Source organism: Vulpes lagopus, chromosome 6 (assembly GCF_018345385.1).
Source record: "Vulpes lagopus strain Blue_001 chromosome 6, ASM1834538v1, whole genome shotgun sequence".
Classification (NCBI taxonomy): domain Eukaryota; kingdom Metazoa; phylum Chordata; class Mammalia; order Carnivora; family Canidae; genus Vulpes; species Vulpes lagopus.
Window position 1 is genome coordinate 39791104 of NC_054829.1, and position 17068 is coordinate 39808171.

General features: G+C 36.0%; 1 protein-coding gene across 4 annotated transcripts in view; it reads right to left on the bottom strand.

The window, feature by feature from the left end:
• Positions 1–17068, bottom strand: part of ARID4A (AT-rich interaction domain 4A) — a 67086-nt gene that overhangs the window by 23470 nt on the left and 26548 nt on the right. For all 4 annotated transcript variants that reach the window (XM_041758023.1, XM_041758021.1, XM_041758022.1 and 1 more), the window contains exons 12-15: positions 4708–4780; positions 3672–3766; positions 3428–3525; positions 2689–2920 (exon numbers count right to left, since the gene is read on the bottom strand). In XM_041758023.1, the coding sequence (XP_041613957.1) occupies positions 2689–2920; positions 3428–3525; positions 3672–3766; positions 4708–4780 (498 nt within the window). The remainder of the gene's footprint in view (positions 1–2688; positions 2921–3427; positions 3526–3671; positions 3767–4707; positions 4781–17068) is intronic.

The window sequence follows — 17068 nt, forward strand, 5'->3', positions numbered from 1 at the left end:
CAAATAAAATCTTTAAAAAAGGGGGGAGGGGGGAATCCCTGGGTAGCTCAGAGGTTTAGTGCATGCCTTTGGCCCAGAGTATGATCCTGGAGTCCCAGGATTGAGTCCTGCATCAGGCTCCCTACATGGAGCCTGCTTCTCCCTCTGCCTGTCTCTCTCTCTCTCTCTCTCTCTCTCTCTCTCTCTCTGTGTGTGTTTCTCATGAGTAAATAAATAAAATCTTTAAAAATAAAAAAGGGGGGACCAACAACTTACAGAGTACTAAAATAACAACTAGTATTTCAGCAGTATAACAAATGTTTTCCCTAGTTCCTATGTGCTATTTAAACTTGAAAGTTAGGGACCCCTGGGTGGCTCAGGGCTTAAGCATGTCTGCCTTCCACTCAGGGTGAGATCCCAGAGTCCCAGGACCAAGTCCCACATCAGGCTCCCTGCATGGAAGCTGCTTCTCCCTCTGCCTGTGTCTCTGCCTCTCTCTCTTTTTCTCTCTCTCCGTCCCTCACGAGTAAATAAAATCTTTAAAAAATAAAAAAATAAACTTCAAAGTTAGAAAAAAAGTGTATTTTTCTTTTCACAAAGAACTAAAATGTAAATTCCATGAGGGCAGAGATGGTCTTATATACTTCCATATCCTATGCACAGAGCAACTGTTCTTTAAATATGTGTAGGTAAATGAATGAAAACAACTGCTATCTATCAGACTTTAGACCTATATACCTTTTTCTTAAGTTACTTATTTAAGTAATCTCAAAACGTGGGGCTTGAACTCACAACCCTGAGATCAAGAGTCACATACTCTTCTGACTGAGCCAGCCAGGTGCCCTAGAAATCCCATTCTTAGAAGTCTTCCCTCTATATTCAGACCAATGAGGAGGAATTTTTACAAGTATATTTATTGCAGCACTTTTTGTAATCATAAAAAATTGGAGAAAATTTTAAGGAAGGTCAATTTATGGTATATGTATATTATGTAGTACTCTGAAGATAATTTACATAAGATGAGGAACATCTTTAATGACAGGAAAGTATGTCCAAAATACATATAATGAGAAACAATCAGTCTTAGGAAGGAATTCAGTTTTAAAAAGGAAGGAAATTGTGACACATACACAGGAATGAACCTGAGAGACATTATACTGAGTGAAATAAGCCAGTCAAAAAAGGACAAAGCTGTAAGATTCCATATATATGAGGTACCTAGAGTAGTCAAATTCATAGAGACAGAGTAGAATGGTTTTGCCACAATCTGGGGTAGAGGTGAATGGGGAGTTACTGTTTAATGGCTAGTTTCAGTTTTGCAAGATGAAAAAGGTACTGGCAAGAGACAGTGGTGATGAGTGCAAAACACTAGGAATATAGTTAATGCCACAGAACTGATGCTTAAAAATGGTTAAGAGGATACATAGTATGTGTATTTACCACAATTTTTTAAAATTAAAAATAAAAATTAAAAAGAAATTAAGCAAACCAATTTGAATGTTTCATGAAATTCACTGGAAGATTCCATTTACTGGATGATGGTCAAAATGGACAGTTTTAAAAAAATGGTTTCTGAGCAACTAAAAGAGGTAATTTCATTTCTTCTTTGACTAAACATGATTTCACTAAAAAATAAGATGTAACAGGGGCACTTGGGTGGCTCAGTTGGCAAAGTGTCTGCCTTCAGCTCAGGTCACGGTCCTGGAGTCCCAGGATTGAGCTCTGCATCAGGCTCCCTGCTCAGCAGGGCATCTCCTTCTGCCCATTCCCTCTGTTCCTTCTCTCTCTCTCTCTCACTCTCTCTTTCAAATAAATACATAAAAACTTAAAAAAAAAAAAAAAAAAGATGTAACAGTAAATGAATGCCATTGATAGTGTGATAAAAAATTTTTTCTCCTAAAATTTGATAGATCCTACCATGTAGACATCATTCAACAATGATCAAAAACAATGGATGACAATCTCTACAAAGGAATTATATACTAAGGGAGAAGAAGAGCAAGGTTAGAAGACAAAATCAGCATGCACAGGACTAGAAAATAAGACAAAGCATAAAAAACTGGCACAAGAAATGTATGTACAGTGTCCTGTGGGGTAATAGAGAAAGAAAAGATCCCATCCAACTGGAGGCACAAATATTACAAGGAGGAAATCATTCATTCAACAACTAGTTAGTAAGTCCTTAATTATAGATGAAGCACTATTCTAGATGCCTGCGGTCTGTCAACGAACAGAACAAATATTAATCCCTGCCCTCATGGAGTGTGATTCTAGTGCAGAGCAGCATAAAAAAAACAAATACGATAAAGAGAATATAAAGTTGATTGCAGATAAAAAGAGTAACATTAGAGACATTGCAAATACCAAAGACAGGGGGTAGGTTACAATTTTAGATAAGGTGATCAGGACAGGCTTTAGGGAGGTGACTTTTAGTAAGACTTGAAAGAAGTAAATATGTGAGACTGACCACAGATGAGAATGATCTGAACAGACGTAAATAGAAAACAACAAGAGGAATGGTATTTTAGGTAGAAGAAAGAAGATGTACTGTATCTAGAAAAAACTGGCCAGGCTAGTCTGCCTAATGCACAACTCAATACTGGAAAATAAACTAAGTTCACTGGCTTATTTTTGTGTGGATCTGAAAATGTCCATAATAAAAATTTAATGTTTAAAATAAACCAGGTAAAACTAATATTAAGTACTTACTCTTGGAGATTTTAATTCTATTTCTTCTCTTTCACTTTCACTGTTTGAATCAATATTTTCCTCAGGTTCACTCTTCACTTCCACTAAAGGCATTTCTTGATCTACTTTTAAAGCCTCTTCCATTGATTCTTCTAAGTCTTTTTTTTCTTCTTTTACTTTTGGTTCATGGTGGTGAACAGTTCTGAACTGAATATTTGCAGAACGACAGTACTCCTCAAAACCATAGAGATACCTAAACAAACAGTATTTCATTTTAAGAAATCTTTGTCTTTACATTTAACTTAAATACTATATTATTAAACACACATATTTTTATAAAGTAATACTCGAGACTTTTTTTTAAAGTACTTTTTCTATTACTAGTTTCTCAGTGCTTTATACAGGATTATAAACAGAAATACTGATCATAAAATTTCTTCCTGAAAAAGCTATAATAGTTTTGATATGAAGGCTATTCAACATAAGTAATATAACTCTATAAACATGTATCATTGTCTCATACTATTAACGTACCACATCCCAGACTTTGAAAAGGAAATCAAGGCAACACGAGAAATGGAATAAAGTAGACTTGGTGCGATGAAATAACGTTCAGTCACTAATATCTATTAACCTAAAACTTTTTATATACTTTCTCTAACTAAATGTTCCTAGATGTGTTTTTGTTTAACTGCTAACAAATTAAATGAAAAATATTCCTGTAATATGTATTCTTTGATGAATAAACTATACTACTTACTTTCTATAAGCAGTTTTTACATTGTAGGAAGCAGCTGAATTCAAAATAGGAATGCCAAGGTCCATATAAATTTGCTTCCATACAGCACCACTATCAATCTGGAAAATTAAGTTTTTATTTGTTAACATTTACAAAAGGAAATAATCTTTACACTAATATTCTAGGTTAAGAAAATGTGTTTATCACCTACAGTGCATATAACTGCAACATAAATAATTTAACTTTTCATTATATCTATACTTACATTGTCACATCCACCTTGATGATAAACCAGTCTAAAGAGTTTGAAGAGATTGAGATCTTTATAGCCCAACACAGGTGGTTTGTTGATTGGAGTACCTTTTTAACATGAAAGTAGGATAAATATTTTTATTTAAGTGGAAAATGCTATTATTACAAGGCTATCAATAAAAAACTTTCCAATTTCTAATTTCCCAAGTTTTATTAATCAGAAGCATATATTTAAAGAACCTTAAATTATGTAAGACAACACAAAATATTCTCTATATTCTTTATACAGCACTATGATGGTCTTTAGATTTATATCTATGACTCATCATGTCTCTCACAACTAATAAAATCACCTGTGACTGAATTAGGTACAACTAAGACTTACAACTGCAAGGTGCAGCCAACAATGCTTCTGGTTCAAGAAGCCTGGGCAAGAACATACACAATGGAAAGGGTACAATTTAGGGCATGGACTCATTTTCATTGCTTGAACACAAATGTTAAGAGTGTTAGCAGTAATCTGAAGGATGATGTCTCAAAGTCACAGAATGCCTAGGACCAGTTTATTGGAGGATTTTCCAGAACTAATTTAATGTCAAAAGGAATAATTTATAAAGGCTGTATTTCAATTTAAGTCTATTAAAAACCGTATTCAATTTAGGTAAGAATTGATCTATTTTGTTTCATTTGTTGAGACTGAGGATCAGGCTAGTTTACTTGCTGCAAAGATAGCATTAATAACTAATGGGTATGTGGATTATATTATGACTGTTCACCTTCCATCACTGAAATATTATTATATTTTTTGGTTTTAGAAGTCCCAAGTAGACTAAGTATAATTATACCCATACAACCTATATATTTCTGCTCAAAATAGATATTAACAGTTTTTTAATTCCAAATACTTATTTCAACTCTAACTGATCCTTAGGCTTTACTTGAAATCCAAATCCATATACCCATGATTCTAACAAAAATAATTCATGAACCTAGAATGTAAAATTGTAAAAGAAATGATTGCTTTTAAATAATGACCATCAAATAATTACCTCTGTCTTCCATAAACTTATAAAGCTGTTGGAGGAAGTTGTCCCTCTCTTCAGGATCAAGTTCTTCCTCAGGCTGTAAAGGCAAAATGCATAAATACTTAGACCAGTGAATAGGGTGATATATATAGTCTTTTTCAATTCATATTTTGTTGTTGTTTTATGAACCCAACATAAAGGAATTTTTAACAAAGCTGGAAAATATGAATTTCCTCCAAACTCTACAATGCTAGACTTTAAGTCATATTTTTTATAGTGTTGATTTGATACAACTGTCAAGATACACAATCTTTACCCTTCATTCATCTATGACTCCAACCCTACCCTTGAATATCAACATAGGGATTAAGACTAGCCATGAGGAAAAGGTTCAGGAATCAGGTAAGAACATTTTCACCTCATTTGGTTTAGTTTTTAAAAAAAAAATACATCAAAGTACCATGTGGCCCACACAAATGTATTTGATAGATAAGCACAATAATTACAAACATATTTATTATTTAAAAATAACCCACGGGGCAGCCCCGGTGGCGCAGCAGTTTAGCGCCACCTGCAGCCCATGGCGTGACCCCGGAGACCCGAGATTGAGTCCCATGTCAGGCTCTTTGCGTGGTGCCTGCTTCTCTCTCTGCCTGTGTCTCTGCCTCTCTCTCTCTCTCTCTCTCTCTCTCTCTCTCTGTCTCTATGAATAAATAAAGTCTTTAAAAAAATAAAAATAAACATAACCCACATACAAATGCTCTAATTTGTTATTGTTGAATGAAGATAAACTAGAGGTTCCAAAGTCACATGGCAGAGGTTTTTTGTTTTGAGAACACAGCAGTTTAAAGAAATTTATATATATTTAAATGATTCATAGAATTTTATTTTGTCTCAGGCCCACCATCCCTCCTTCTATCACATTAGCCTGCTTTTCTCATTTGCCCTTCTTGCATGGCCTCTGTAAATAAGACTTTGCAACCCCTGAAAATAAGAAAATGAAATTTATTTAAGGAAGGAAACTAGATAAATAACCACAAATTGGTTCCTGGGTGTAGGGAAACAATGGAAACATTCATGTAAAAAAAAAAAAAAAACCTATTCCTACAAATACCTATTTAAGTGTTACTTTTTACTAATTATATAAATCTAATGATCTCTTCTTATAATGTCAAAGTCTTAGCTGCAGTTAAATATATTATGGGTTTTAATAAAATATTCCCTGCCCTGATAGACTACTTATAAACCAATGTTTGGGAAAATTCTTATTTAAAACTTAGCAAAATTATGGAGAAATAAGCAAAACACTAATATCTTTCATCCATATAAATTATTATAATTTCAGAGTACCACTTTTCTACATTCTAAAAGAACAATTAGATTTGTCTCTCAAAGGGCAGCCCTGGTGGCGCAGCAGTTTAGCGCTGCCTGCAGCCCGGAGTGTGATCCTGGAGACCCAGGATCGAGTCCCATGTCAGGCTCCCTGCATGGAGCCTGCTTCTCCCTCTGTCTGTGTCTCTGCCTCTCTCTCTCTCTCTCTCTGTGTATCTCTCATGAATAAATATTTTTTAAAAATCTTTAAAAAAATTAAAAAAAAAAGATTCGTCTTTCAAAGCCATAATCAAAGCAAAGCAACCACCAGCCAATAAATATTGAGTATTCACCATCTAGAGGGCAACAGGTCCTTTAAAATTATGTTTCTATAAGAATTTTAATCACTAAAACATAGCAGCCAGAATCCATGAACATGAAGTTGATTAAAATATATAATAAAAAAAACCAAAAGGCAATCAAAGAGAATAAAATCTTTTAATACATTCATTCAGAATGATTTAATAGCACTAGAGTACTGTGAGTTTTAACAAATGTAAAGAAACTAAGTCAAAGTTCTAAGCTTCACAACTTAGCAATATAGAGTGAATAATCAGTGTAGAGTTAATAGGGATCATTACTAAATGTTCCAATCAAAAGATGGCAGTTTTTTGGGACGCCTAGGTGGCTCAATGGTTAAGTGTCTGCCTTTGGCTCAGGGCATGATCCTGGAGTCCCAGGGTTGAGTCCCATATCAGCCTCCCTGCAGGGAGCCTGCTTCTCCCTCTGCCTATGTCTCTGCCTCTCTGTGTCTCTCATGAATAAATAAAATCCTTTAAAAAAAAAAAAAAAGATGGCAGTTTTTCCCCATGTGAATTTAAAAAGCCTTGCCTTTGCAAGGTAATTAGAACTGCCAATGAGTTAACTCAAAAAAAAAAAAAAAAAAATAGTCCAGTAACCCAAAAATTATTTTTAAAGACTTCTAAGTATGGGGGGAAAAAAAACCCAAAACACCTTCCGCTAGACTGCGCCTATGCTTTGCTTATCCCTCATGTTCCTCATAATCACAATATTTTCTCCTTAGACCGACACCTCATTTCCAGTATTTATGATCTTGCAGAATTCAAATAAGACCATTATCCAGTATACGTAAAAAGTATTTTTTCAAAAGGCACTGACTTGAAATCAAATTTTCTTCCAAAAACAAGTAAACAAAATAAACCCATCAACTGCAAATTAGGTATTTATTACGGTTGTACCAAACATTTCATAAATTCTTACTAAAAATAGTTTTAATACATTAAAGTTGGTATTTTAAATACATTTGATTTAAAAGTTAGTGGATGTCCAGGCACCTGGTGGCTCAGTCGGTTAAGCATTCAACTCCTGATTTTGGCTCAGGTCACAATCTCAGATTCCCAGGATCAAGCCCCTTGTTGGGCTCTGCACTCAGTGGAGAATCTACTTGAGATTTTCTCTCTCCCTTTCCCCTCATTCTGCCTCACCCAGCCCCATACTCAAACACATTTGCGCACTCTCACTCTCTCTCCAATAAATAAATAGATAAATTTTCAAAAATAAAAGTTAGTTAATGTCCAACAGTGTAGTTAGTTCCATGAGAAATTATGGCCATAAAATTCTATGTTCAGGTGCAGTTATCAAGTATAAAAACAAGACATAAATGAATAAAGAATTCTCCTTATAAACAAATACCTGCTTGAGAAGAAATTTACACAAGAAAAAAGATGAGGCTAGAAACACAGTTTAAAATTTACCTGATAGTCTTTACAAAAATTAAAATTGCTTAATTTCTTTTTAATTGAATTTTATTTAATTACATAAAATTCAATTAAATTAACATATATTATTTATTTCACAAGTAGAGGTAATTCATCAGTCTTATATAATAGCCAGTGCTCATTACATCACATGTCCTCAATGTCCATCATCCAGTTATGCCATTCCCCTATCACTCCCCTCCAACAACTGTTTGTTTCTTATGATTAAGTCTCTTATGGTTTGTCTTCCTCTCTGATTTTGTCTTATTTTTTCCTCCCTTCCCCTATGATCCTCTGTTTTGGTTTTTAAATTCCACATGAGTGAGATCATATGATATTTGTCTTTCTCTGACTTATTTCTCTTAGCATATCCTCTAGTTCCATCCACGTCCTTGCAAAAGGCAAGATGCCATTTTTTGATGGCTGAGTAGCAGCCCATTGTATATGTATACCACATCTTCTTTATCCATTCATCTATCGATGGACATCTGGCCTCTTTCCATAGTTTGGCTATCGTGGACATTGCTACTATAAACATTGGGGTGCAGGTGCCCCTTCGGATCACTACATTTGCATCTTTGGGGTAAATACCCAGCAGTATAACTGCTGGGTCATAGAGTAGTTCAATTTTCAACTTTTTGAGGAACCTCACTGTTTTCAACAGTGGCTGCACCAGCTTTCATTCCCACCAGGAGTGTAAGATAGTTCCCCTTTCTCCACATCCTTGCTAACATCTTTCCTTTCCTGATGTGTTAATTTAAGCCATTCTGACTGGTGTGAGGTGGTATCTCATTGTGGTTTTGATTTGTATCTCCCTGATGCTGAGTGATGTTGAGCATTTTTTCATGTGTCTGTTGGCCATTTGTATGTCTTCTTTGGAGGAATGTCTGTTCATGTCTTCTGCCCATTTCTTGACTGGATTATTTGTTCTTTGTTCTTTTATTTGAGTTTCATAAATTCTTATAGATTTTTGGATACTGGTTCTTTATCTGATATATCATTTGCAAATATCTTCTCCCATTCTGTCAGTTGTCTTTCAGTTCTATTGACTGTTTCTTTTGTTATGCAAAAGCTTTTTTATCTTGATGAAGTCCCAATGGTTCATTTTTGCCTTTGGGGAGGAGTCTAGTAAGAAGTTGCTGGGTCCATGGTCACAAAGGTTGCTGCCTGTGTTCTCTCTAGGATTTTGATGGACTCCTGTCTCACATTTAGGTCTTTCATCCATTTTGAGTCTCTTTTTGTGCATGATGTGAGGAAATGGTCCAGTTTCATTCTTCTGCATGTGTCTGTCCAATTTTCCCAACACCATTTGTTGGAGACTGTCTTTTTTCATTGGATATTCTTTCCTGCTTTGTCGAAGATGAGTTGACTATAGAGTTGAGGGTCCCTTTCTAGGTTCTCTATTCTGTTCCATTGATACACGTGTCTGTGTTTGTGCCAGTACTATACTGTCTTGATGATTATAGCTTTGTAATACGGCTTGAAGTCCAGAATTTTGATGCCACCAGTCTTGGTTTTTTCAACATTCCTTTGGTTATTCAGCGTCTTTTCTGGTTCCATACAAATTTTAGAATTACTTGTTCCAACTCTGTGAAATAAGTTGATGGTAGTTTGATAAGGGATTGCGTTGAATGTATAGATTCCTCTAGGTAGCAGAAACATAAAATTGTTTAATTTCTTACAATACATAATTCTTCACAATCTCTTTTTTGCAAACAGCTGTGCTGTTAGTCACCTTGGATTAAAACTGCATATGCTAGCAAATGCCTCCAACTAGATGAATCTGCCTTTATGGCTTTTGTATGGGGGCTCATATTTGCTCAGGGTGTGCTTTCTCTGTTCGTAGACTTTTTTAAAAACAAAGTTCTCTCTCTCTCTCTCTTTTAAAGATTTATTTATTTACGTATTCTCTGTGCCCATTGTGGGGTTCAAATTCACAATCCTAAGATTAAGAGCTGCATGCTGTACTGACTGAGCCAGCCAGGCGCCCTTATTCATGGTGCTTTCATACATATAATATCTTTCTCCTGGTCAATGACCAGGTATTGCATTCTTCAAGGGTTTTATTTTTTTTTAATTTTTAAAGATTTTATTTATTTATTAGAAAGACACACACACACACACACACACACACAGAGGCAGAGACACAGGCAGAGGAAGAAGCAGGCTCCATGCAGGGAGCCGGACGTGGGACTCGATCCGAGGACTCCAGGATCACACCCTGGGCTGAAGGTGGCACTAAACTGCTAAGCCACCGGGCTGCCCTCATCAAGGGTTTTAGAGTAGAAGATTATAATAATGGCAGGTAAAGTCCACTAGACCGCTGATAAGCCACCTTCCCTTCATTCAGTCAAGCATGTGGTAAGGAATTATGCATCATAATTGCATCCAGTAAAATGCATCCAGGAAAATGTCAGGATGGAGAACAGGGTTAAGGATATGGAAGAAGCATGAACATGATCATAATTTCATGAAACTTACTTTAGTTAGCATCAATATATACCGTCTAGCGTTATATGGGTATTTGTGATTCTATCTATATACCTAGTAAATTATGAATTTTCTGACTTTGGAAACTATCTTCAAATTTAGTCCAGACATTTATTGATGGCTACCATGAGTCAGGGAGGGACATGCAAAAGAACTGTGATTAAAATAAGAAGACATGGTACTTTCTACTTTTGACACTTTGAATCTTGCAGAGGTTGTAGCAATGTAAAACAAACCAATGTAATACAACATTAAAAGTGTTGCAAAGTATATAAAAGAATACAGAAGGAGATCAGTGGTTCTACTGGGAATGGAGTAATAGGGGTTATATTAGGGAAAGCCTCAAAACGTGAAGAGTGGAGAGCCCAAGAGCTAAAGCAAACAGCATAAGCATGAAGCTGTCAAAGGCAGGCTGTGATTAAAAAAGCACTTTTTAATGATATGTAGAGAATGAGAACCGGAATTTGAGAGAGCTGAAGAGGAATCATATCAGATTTGTGTTTTTAAAAGCTCTCTGCCAAGAATGAGTTTGATGGATTCGAAGGGAAAGGGAAGCTATTACAATAGTCCACAGGGAGAAGGCTCAATGCTTGAATTAGTCTTGCTCTCTGATGATGGAAAGATGACCCCCTACTCTAGAAGGAGAAAGAAAGAGTAAATGCTAAGATTCTTTTTAGTGTAAGTCTAAGTTATTCATGTTTATAATCCTGAAGGTTCCCACACATTGTAAGGGATAGGTTAAAGGTTAAAAGGTTAAAGACATGCCTATATTTTACAATTTTATCACCAAGGACTGGCATTTAGCTTATATATTCTGTTATTATGTGAATGAAAACAGTATCTGTGAAAATAAACTCAGGAGATTTTCTTTGATTACTTCACATTCACTGAGTTTCAGAGCTAGCATTAATAATATAAATACAATAGGAGTCAGATAAAAGAAAAGAATGGCCGAGGTTGGGGGCACCTGGGTGGCTCAGTTCGTTAAGCATCTGTCTTTGGCTCAGGTCATGATCCCAAGGTCCTGGGATCAAGCCCCATGGCAGGTTTCCTGCTCAGCATGGAGTCTGCTTCTCCATCTCCCTTTGCTCCTCCCCCATTCATGCTCACGTGTGCATGTGTGCACACTCAAATAAAAATACAATCTTTAAAAAAAAAAAAAAAAGAATGGCTGAGGCTGTTTTAAAGTCACAGGTCGCTGTGGCACAATCATTTGTTAGCATTCACTTCATTCTTTCCTAAATACATGAATCAGAAAGTGATTATTCATTCAGAAATAGTGTGAATTCTTTTTTGTTTTTTAAGATTTTATTTATTTATTCATAGAGAGAGAGAGAGAGAGAGAGAGGCAGAAACACAGGCAAAGGGAGAAGCAGGCCCCATGTAGGGAGCCCTACGTGGGACTTGATCCCAGGTCTCCAGGATCACGCCCTGGACTAAAGGCAGCGCTAAACCGCTGGGCCACCGGGCTGCCCAATAGTGTGAATTCTAATGAAAAATGGACTTCCTGCATTTTTACTAGGATAAAAGATAAATTTTTAAAAATCTTAAAAATAAGATAATCCCTGTTATTGCTATTAACTTACCTTGCTAGCAACTCTACTTTCCAGAACACAAATTAAGAAAGTATACAGAAAGTGTCCAAACTATGTCAAAATATGTCAGTAAAAGATGATGCACTTTACACAAAGCTCCTCAGACCCATGTAACTTATACACTTATACTATTCTGAGTAGGTCAGGATAATTTCTCAGCTCATAACAGATTAGAGCCATAAAAACCGACATTTCGAGAATGCAAAAGGTTGTAACTAAACATGATCTTTGTGGTTTCACTGCACTGTACTGCACTGTATGTGAAGTACACATCTTTTGTTGATGGGTATCTCATTGCTCATAAACCCTTACAGGTATCCTTAATAAGTTACTAATGACTATATAACACCTTCTTCCATTCTTAAATATATATATATATTCCAGTATATCATGCTTATTTATCTGAACCAAAACACTGTTTTTTGTGAATTAATGTTATTTTGGACAACAGCAGCTTCATTCACCCTGCATGCTGCTGCTACAATCTCCTCCTCTGGTTCTCTCTGTTGGCTTCCCTTCTCACTCCATTCCTGGCTCCACTCGTACTCCATCACAGGTTTTCTCAACTCTTCAGTTCTTACAATCCCTGATCTTCCATCCCCCACTCCACCTACTCCAAAACAAAGAGGCTGAACTTGGAGTCCTCTGCAGGAGGCAGATTTTCTTGGAGCTGAGGGGATAATATGACAGTACCATTGAAAACTCTACTCTGGGGAACTAAGCACTGCAAGAAGCACACCAGAAGTGGCAACTCTGAAGCTGCCTCTGGGCTGCAGGATGATGTGAAAGCAAGCAGTGATACCACTAGCTGCTCATGCTTTTATTGCATTAAATTTTACATTTGAGACATATTAAGTAGCCTCACTGAGTTTTTACAACTGTGCAATAAATGCTAGAACAAGTTATCGCTAAGGTGAATGCAAAGAACATTTATAGGTCATATTCAACCTTAACTCAGGTAGGGCTTCTATTTGTTCCTACATAGAAGTCTTGGATTCAATATACACTCTTGTTGGAGTCCTTAAATATCAGCTATTGTTTATCATTTTCTGAGTTTTTTAAACTTTCCTTTACTATATTTGATACTGATAAAAGGAATGAGCAACAGAAAAGTGATACTCAATAAAACATATCTGGCAACTCAACAAGTGGTTTCTGAGCAAAATCTAATAAATGTGCGAATATGGAGAGGCAGGTTGTAAAAAAAAAAAAAGTTATGTCCTGCTGGAGAATAATGGCAGGAAGAATAGAAAAGTGGGTCGAATTATGAAGAGCCAAACTTATAAAGGGCCATGATAAAAGACCTAATCTTCATCCTGTTGGTGCTGAGGCCATTAAGGGGTTTCTAGCAAGAACCCTTTATGTGTTAGGAAGAGGTCTATGAAGAATGGGTTAGAGGGGAAAAGACCTATCAGAAGACACCTGAAATAAGTGGGACAAGATAAAAGAAGGAGTATCAGTAAAGAACCTTTATTTCAAGTAACAGAAAAGTATCCCAAACTAGCCTAAGCCAAAAAGAGGTAATTTATAAATTCACAAAATTATATAAGGAAACAAGATTGCCTACAAAATGCACTGCTTAAAGAAAGAAAGCCTGGGGCAGCCCGGGTGGCTCAGCGGTTTAGCGCCACCTTCAGTCCAAGGCCTGATCCTGGAGACCTGGGATAGAGTCCCAGGACGGGCTCCCTGCATGGAGCCTGCTTCTCCCTCTGCCTGTGTCTCTGACTCTCTCTCAATCTGTGTTTCTCATGAATAAATAAATAAAATATTTAAAAAAAGAAAGAAAAAGAAAGCCTGTATTATGAAGGGAAGGTAGATAATGTATCTTGTAGTTTCTTGCAAAGTGAACTTTCTGGAACCTTACAACAAATCTTCTAACACTTTGTTTCAAGTATGTTAGGAAAACTGCATGGCCCACACTTGTTCATTTATTCAGAAAATATTTAATGAAGGTTTAATATTAGCCAAGCTCTAGTTGGTGTGCTAGTTGGTGGACAGTCATACTGGTTGAAAAGGAAAAAACTATAACAAAAAAACCTGACATCCACTGTTTTCATAGACCTTAAAATATATAGAGAAAAAAAATTTAAAAGTCTGTGAAACCTTTGTAATGTTTTTACACCTCCATTTCCTCACTCATAAAAAAAAAAAAAAATCCTGTTGTGAGGATTCAATAAACAATCTTGAAAATCCACTAAGTCTCTGGAGTGCCTGGGTGGCTCAGTCAGTTAAGATCTGCCTTCAGCTTAGGTCATGATCCTGGGGTCCTGGGATCCAGCCCCATGGCAGGCTTCCTGCTCAGCGGTGAGCCTGCTTCTCCCTTTCCCTCTGCTCCTGCTTGTGCACGCACTCTCTCTCTCTCTCAAATGAATTAAAAAAAAAAAAAAAAAGCCACTAAGTCTCCAAAATGAAGCTGAGAACATATTCAGTGTGGGAATCTTTACCTGTTTCTAACTCCTACAAAAGCAAAATATTTTAATTGCAATATAATGAAAGCTGTAGGGACGCTTGGGTGGCTCAACGGTTGAGTGTCTGCCTTTGGCTCAGGGCATGATCCCAGAGTCCTGGGATCGAGTCCCACATTAGGCTTCCTGCATGGAGCCTTCTTCTCCCTTTGCTTATGTCTCTGCCTCTCTCTGTGTGTCTCTCATAAATAAATAAATAAATAAATAAATAAATAAATAAATAAATAAATAAAATATTTTAATAAAAATAAAAGCTGTATCTTACTAATGATACATGCTCTGGTACAACAGATATATTTTGTCATAACACCTCAGTGAAATATAACAACTGAAAACCCAAGTTTAAAAAAGAAAACTTAAACTAAAACCTTAAATAATAAAAGAAAAAGAAAAAATCCCCACAACATTAAGTTTGGTAACTCTGGTGATCCATAACTCAAAATGACTCCCCAGGGTACCAGTAAAGCCCTGAGCCAAGAAGAATTCTGAAGAACTGTCCAGAAAGTTATCATATGTAAAAACTATCAGCTGACAACATATAGATTGCAAAGGAAAGGAAACAGAGAAAATTCACAATCTTAATAGGATAAGGGCTAAAAGCCATGACAAGACTGTATTAAAAGAATACAATAATTAAATCTTGAGTAAATATAAAGATAAGTAATGCCTAGTATACTACTTTTAGAAACAGGTAACATTATGCAATGTATTTCAGAAGTATTTCAATATAAAAGAATAAATACTGCAACCACTTTTGTGCCCTAATCAATTTATTCCAAGAGGAATTACATTTAGATGTCTCATTTTAAAAAATCTGCTTAGATTCAGTGCAGAGAATAGATTGGAGAAGGCCAGCAGGGGCATGGGAAAGTTACTATTGCATTTCTGTAGGTAAAGGAGAACATAGTGGCTTGGACTAGAGTGGCAGAGAGTAGAAACCGAGGGAAGTGAGCAAACCTGAAAGCCATCAAGTAGCCAGAAGAAAGAAGATTTGGTATCTCATTGGTTAGTGGTGCAAGAGTGGGAGGATTAAGGTGATTGCCATATATCTGGTTTGGGTAATTAGCGGATCATGTTTCTATTCAAATAAATTGGGGACAATCATGGGAAGGACCAGCTTGGGGGGTAGGTGAAAACAGTTCTTGTACATACTGAGTTTGAGTACTTACAAAATAAGCCTCGTTGGCAGTTTAATATAAATATCTGGGGCTATGAAGAGACATCTTTGATGTACCTATAGATTTGAAGTCATTATATCATTTAGTTAGGAAATAAGTTAAAAAAAAATATATATATATAATGTCCGAGATATCAGATGACTGAAGAAGGTAGGCATGTCGAAAATGCTGAATACTGGGAAGGAGTCAAATGAGATCATGACAAAAATTTTCTGGATTTAGTACAGAAGATCTGTTGAAGGTCATTGGTTGTTTTAGCTGTGGTAGGAGTGCAAGACACACTACAGTGAATTAAGAGTGAAGAGGAAGTCAGGAAATAAAAGTGTATATACTTTTTCTGACCAATGATCTGGTCAGAAGGGTGAGGAGAGAGGACAATATGTGGAGGGGTTGGTTGTCAGAAGGGTGGAGAGATGGAAGTGTGCTTTTAAAAACTGGTAAGAAGGAAACAACAGAACAGAATAGATTAAAGATCTTAGAAAGAAGAGATAGTTCATAATCTAAGCTAAGGAAAAAGGGAATGAGATCCAGAGTGTAAACTGAGGGACTCATATCATACAGAAGAAGGCAACATATTATCAATTTTATACCTAAGGGAAGGAGAGCAGGCCGGTAAAGTGTAATGCATGCTCCCAATCTGATGCTCCTAATTTCTTTCTGAAGTTGGAGTGGAGTAGGGCAGGGTTGGAGGACAGAGTGATTTGATCATAGAAACTGGGAATTAACTCATAGTGTTGAAGGCCCAGCAAAAGTTGGTAGTTATAAAATTTAGAGTGGCATCATTCTTCCTTGTTGTGTACATTGAAATAGAAAAATTCAGGGAACATGTAAGATGTCATGATATATTCATTATATGGTAAGACATTGTTTTATAATTTCAGAAAACAGTGTGACAACAACCTCCTTAAAACAAATTATTACAGGACTCTTGTATTACACAGACTTGACTGAGACTAGTCATTTCCGCCCCCCTACTTGAAAAGGTACCTACATTCTACTTTTAAACAATCAAGCCATGTTTTGGATACTATCACATCTAAGGCTTTAAATTCAGTCAACCCTCTTTCATGCTACCACAACTATGAAATAATTTATTCTGAGAAGTGACTTTTTTGAAATATATACAAACGTAGCTATAATTGTGTGTGCAAATGTGCAATCCTCATTAATCTGATTAGGTGAATAATTTGGTAGTCTTACTCTAATTCTGTGAGGAAAGATCTTGCTAAATACAGTAGAACATTTGTTTGCTTGTTTAATAGGCTACACTTCAAGATTTTTTCAAGTAAGTTATTACATTTGAATCCAAGTTAAAGTTTCAATTATTCATTGAAAGTTAACTTTGCAGGATCTGCTTAGAAACTCACAACTGACAGCTGGAGTTATTAGATAGAACTAACATTACATTTAAATTTTTCTTTAGATTTTATTAACTTAGCATAATTTTCCCATGTTATCAAGCATTTACTGTACATTTATACCCAAAATGATCTTGCAAGATCACTAACAAATGGCTTTACAAGACAACATAAATACAAATAACACTTGACTTACACATTAAGAAAAAA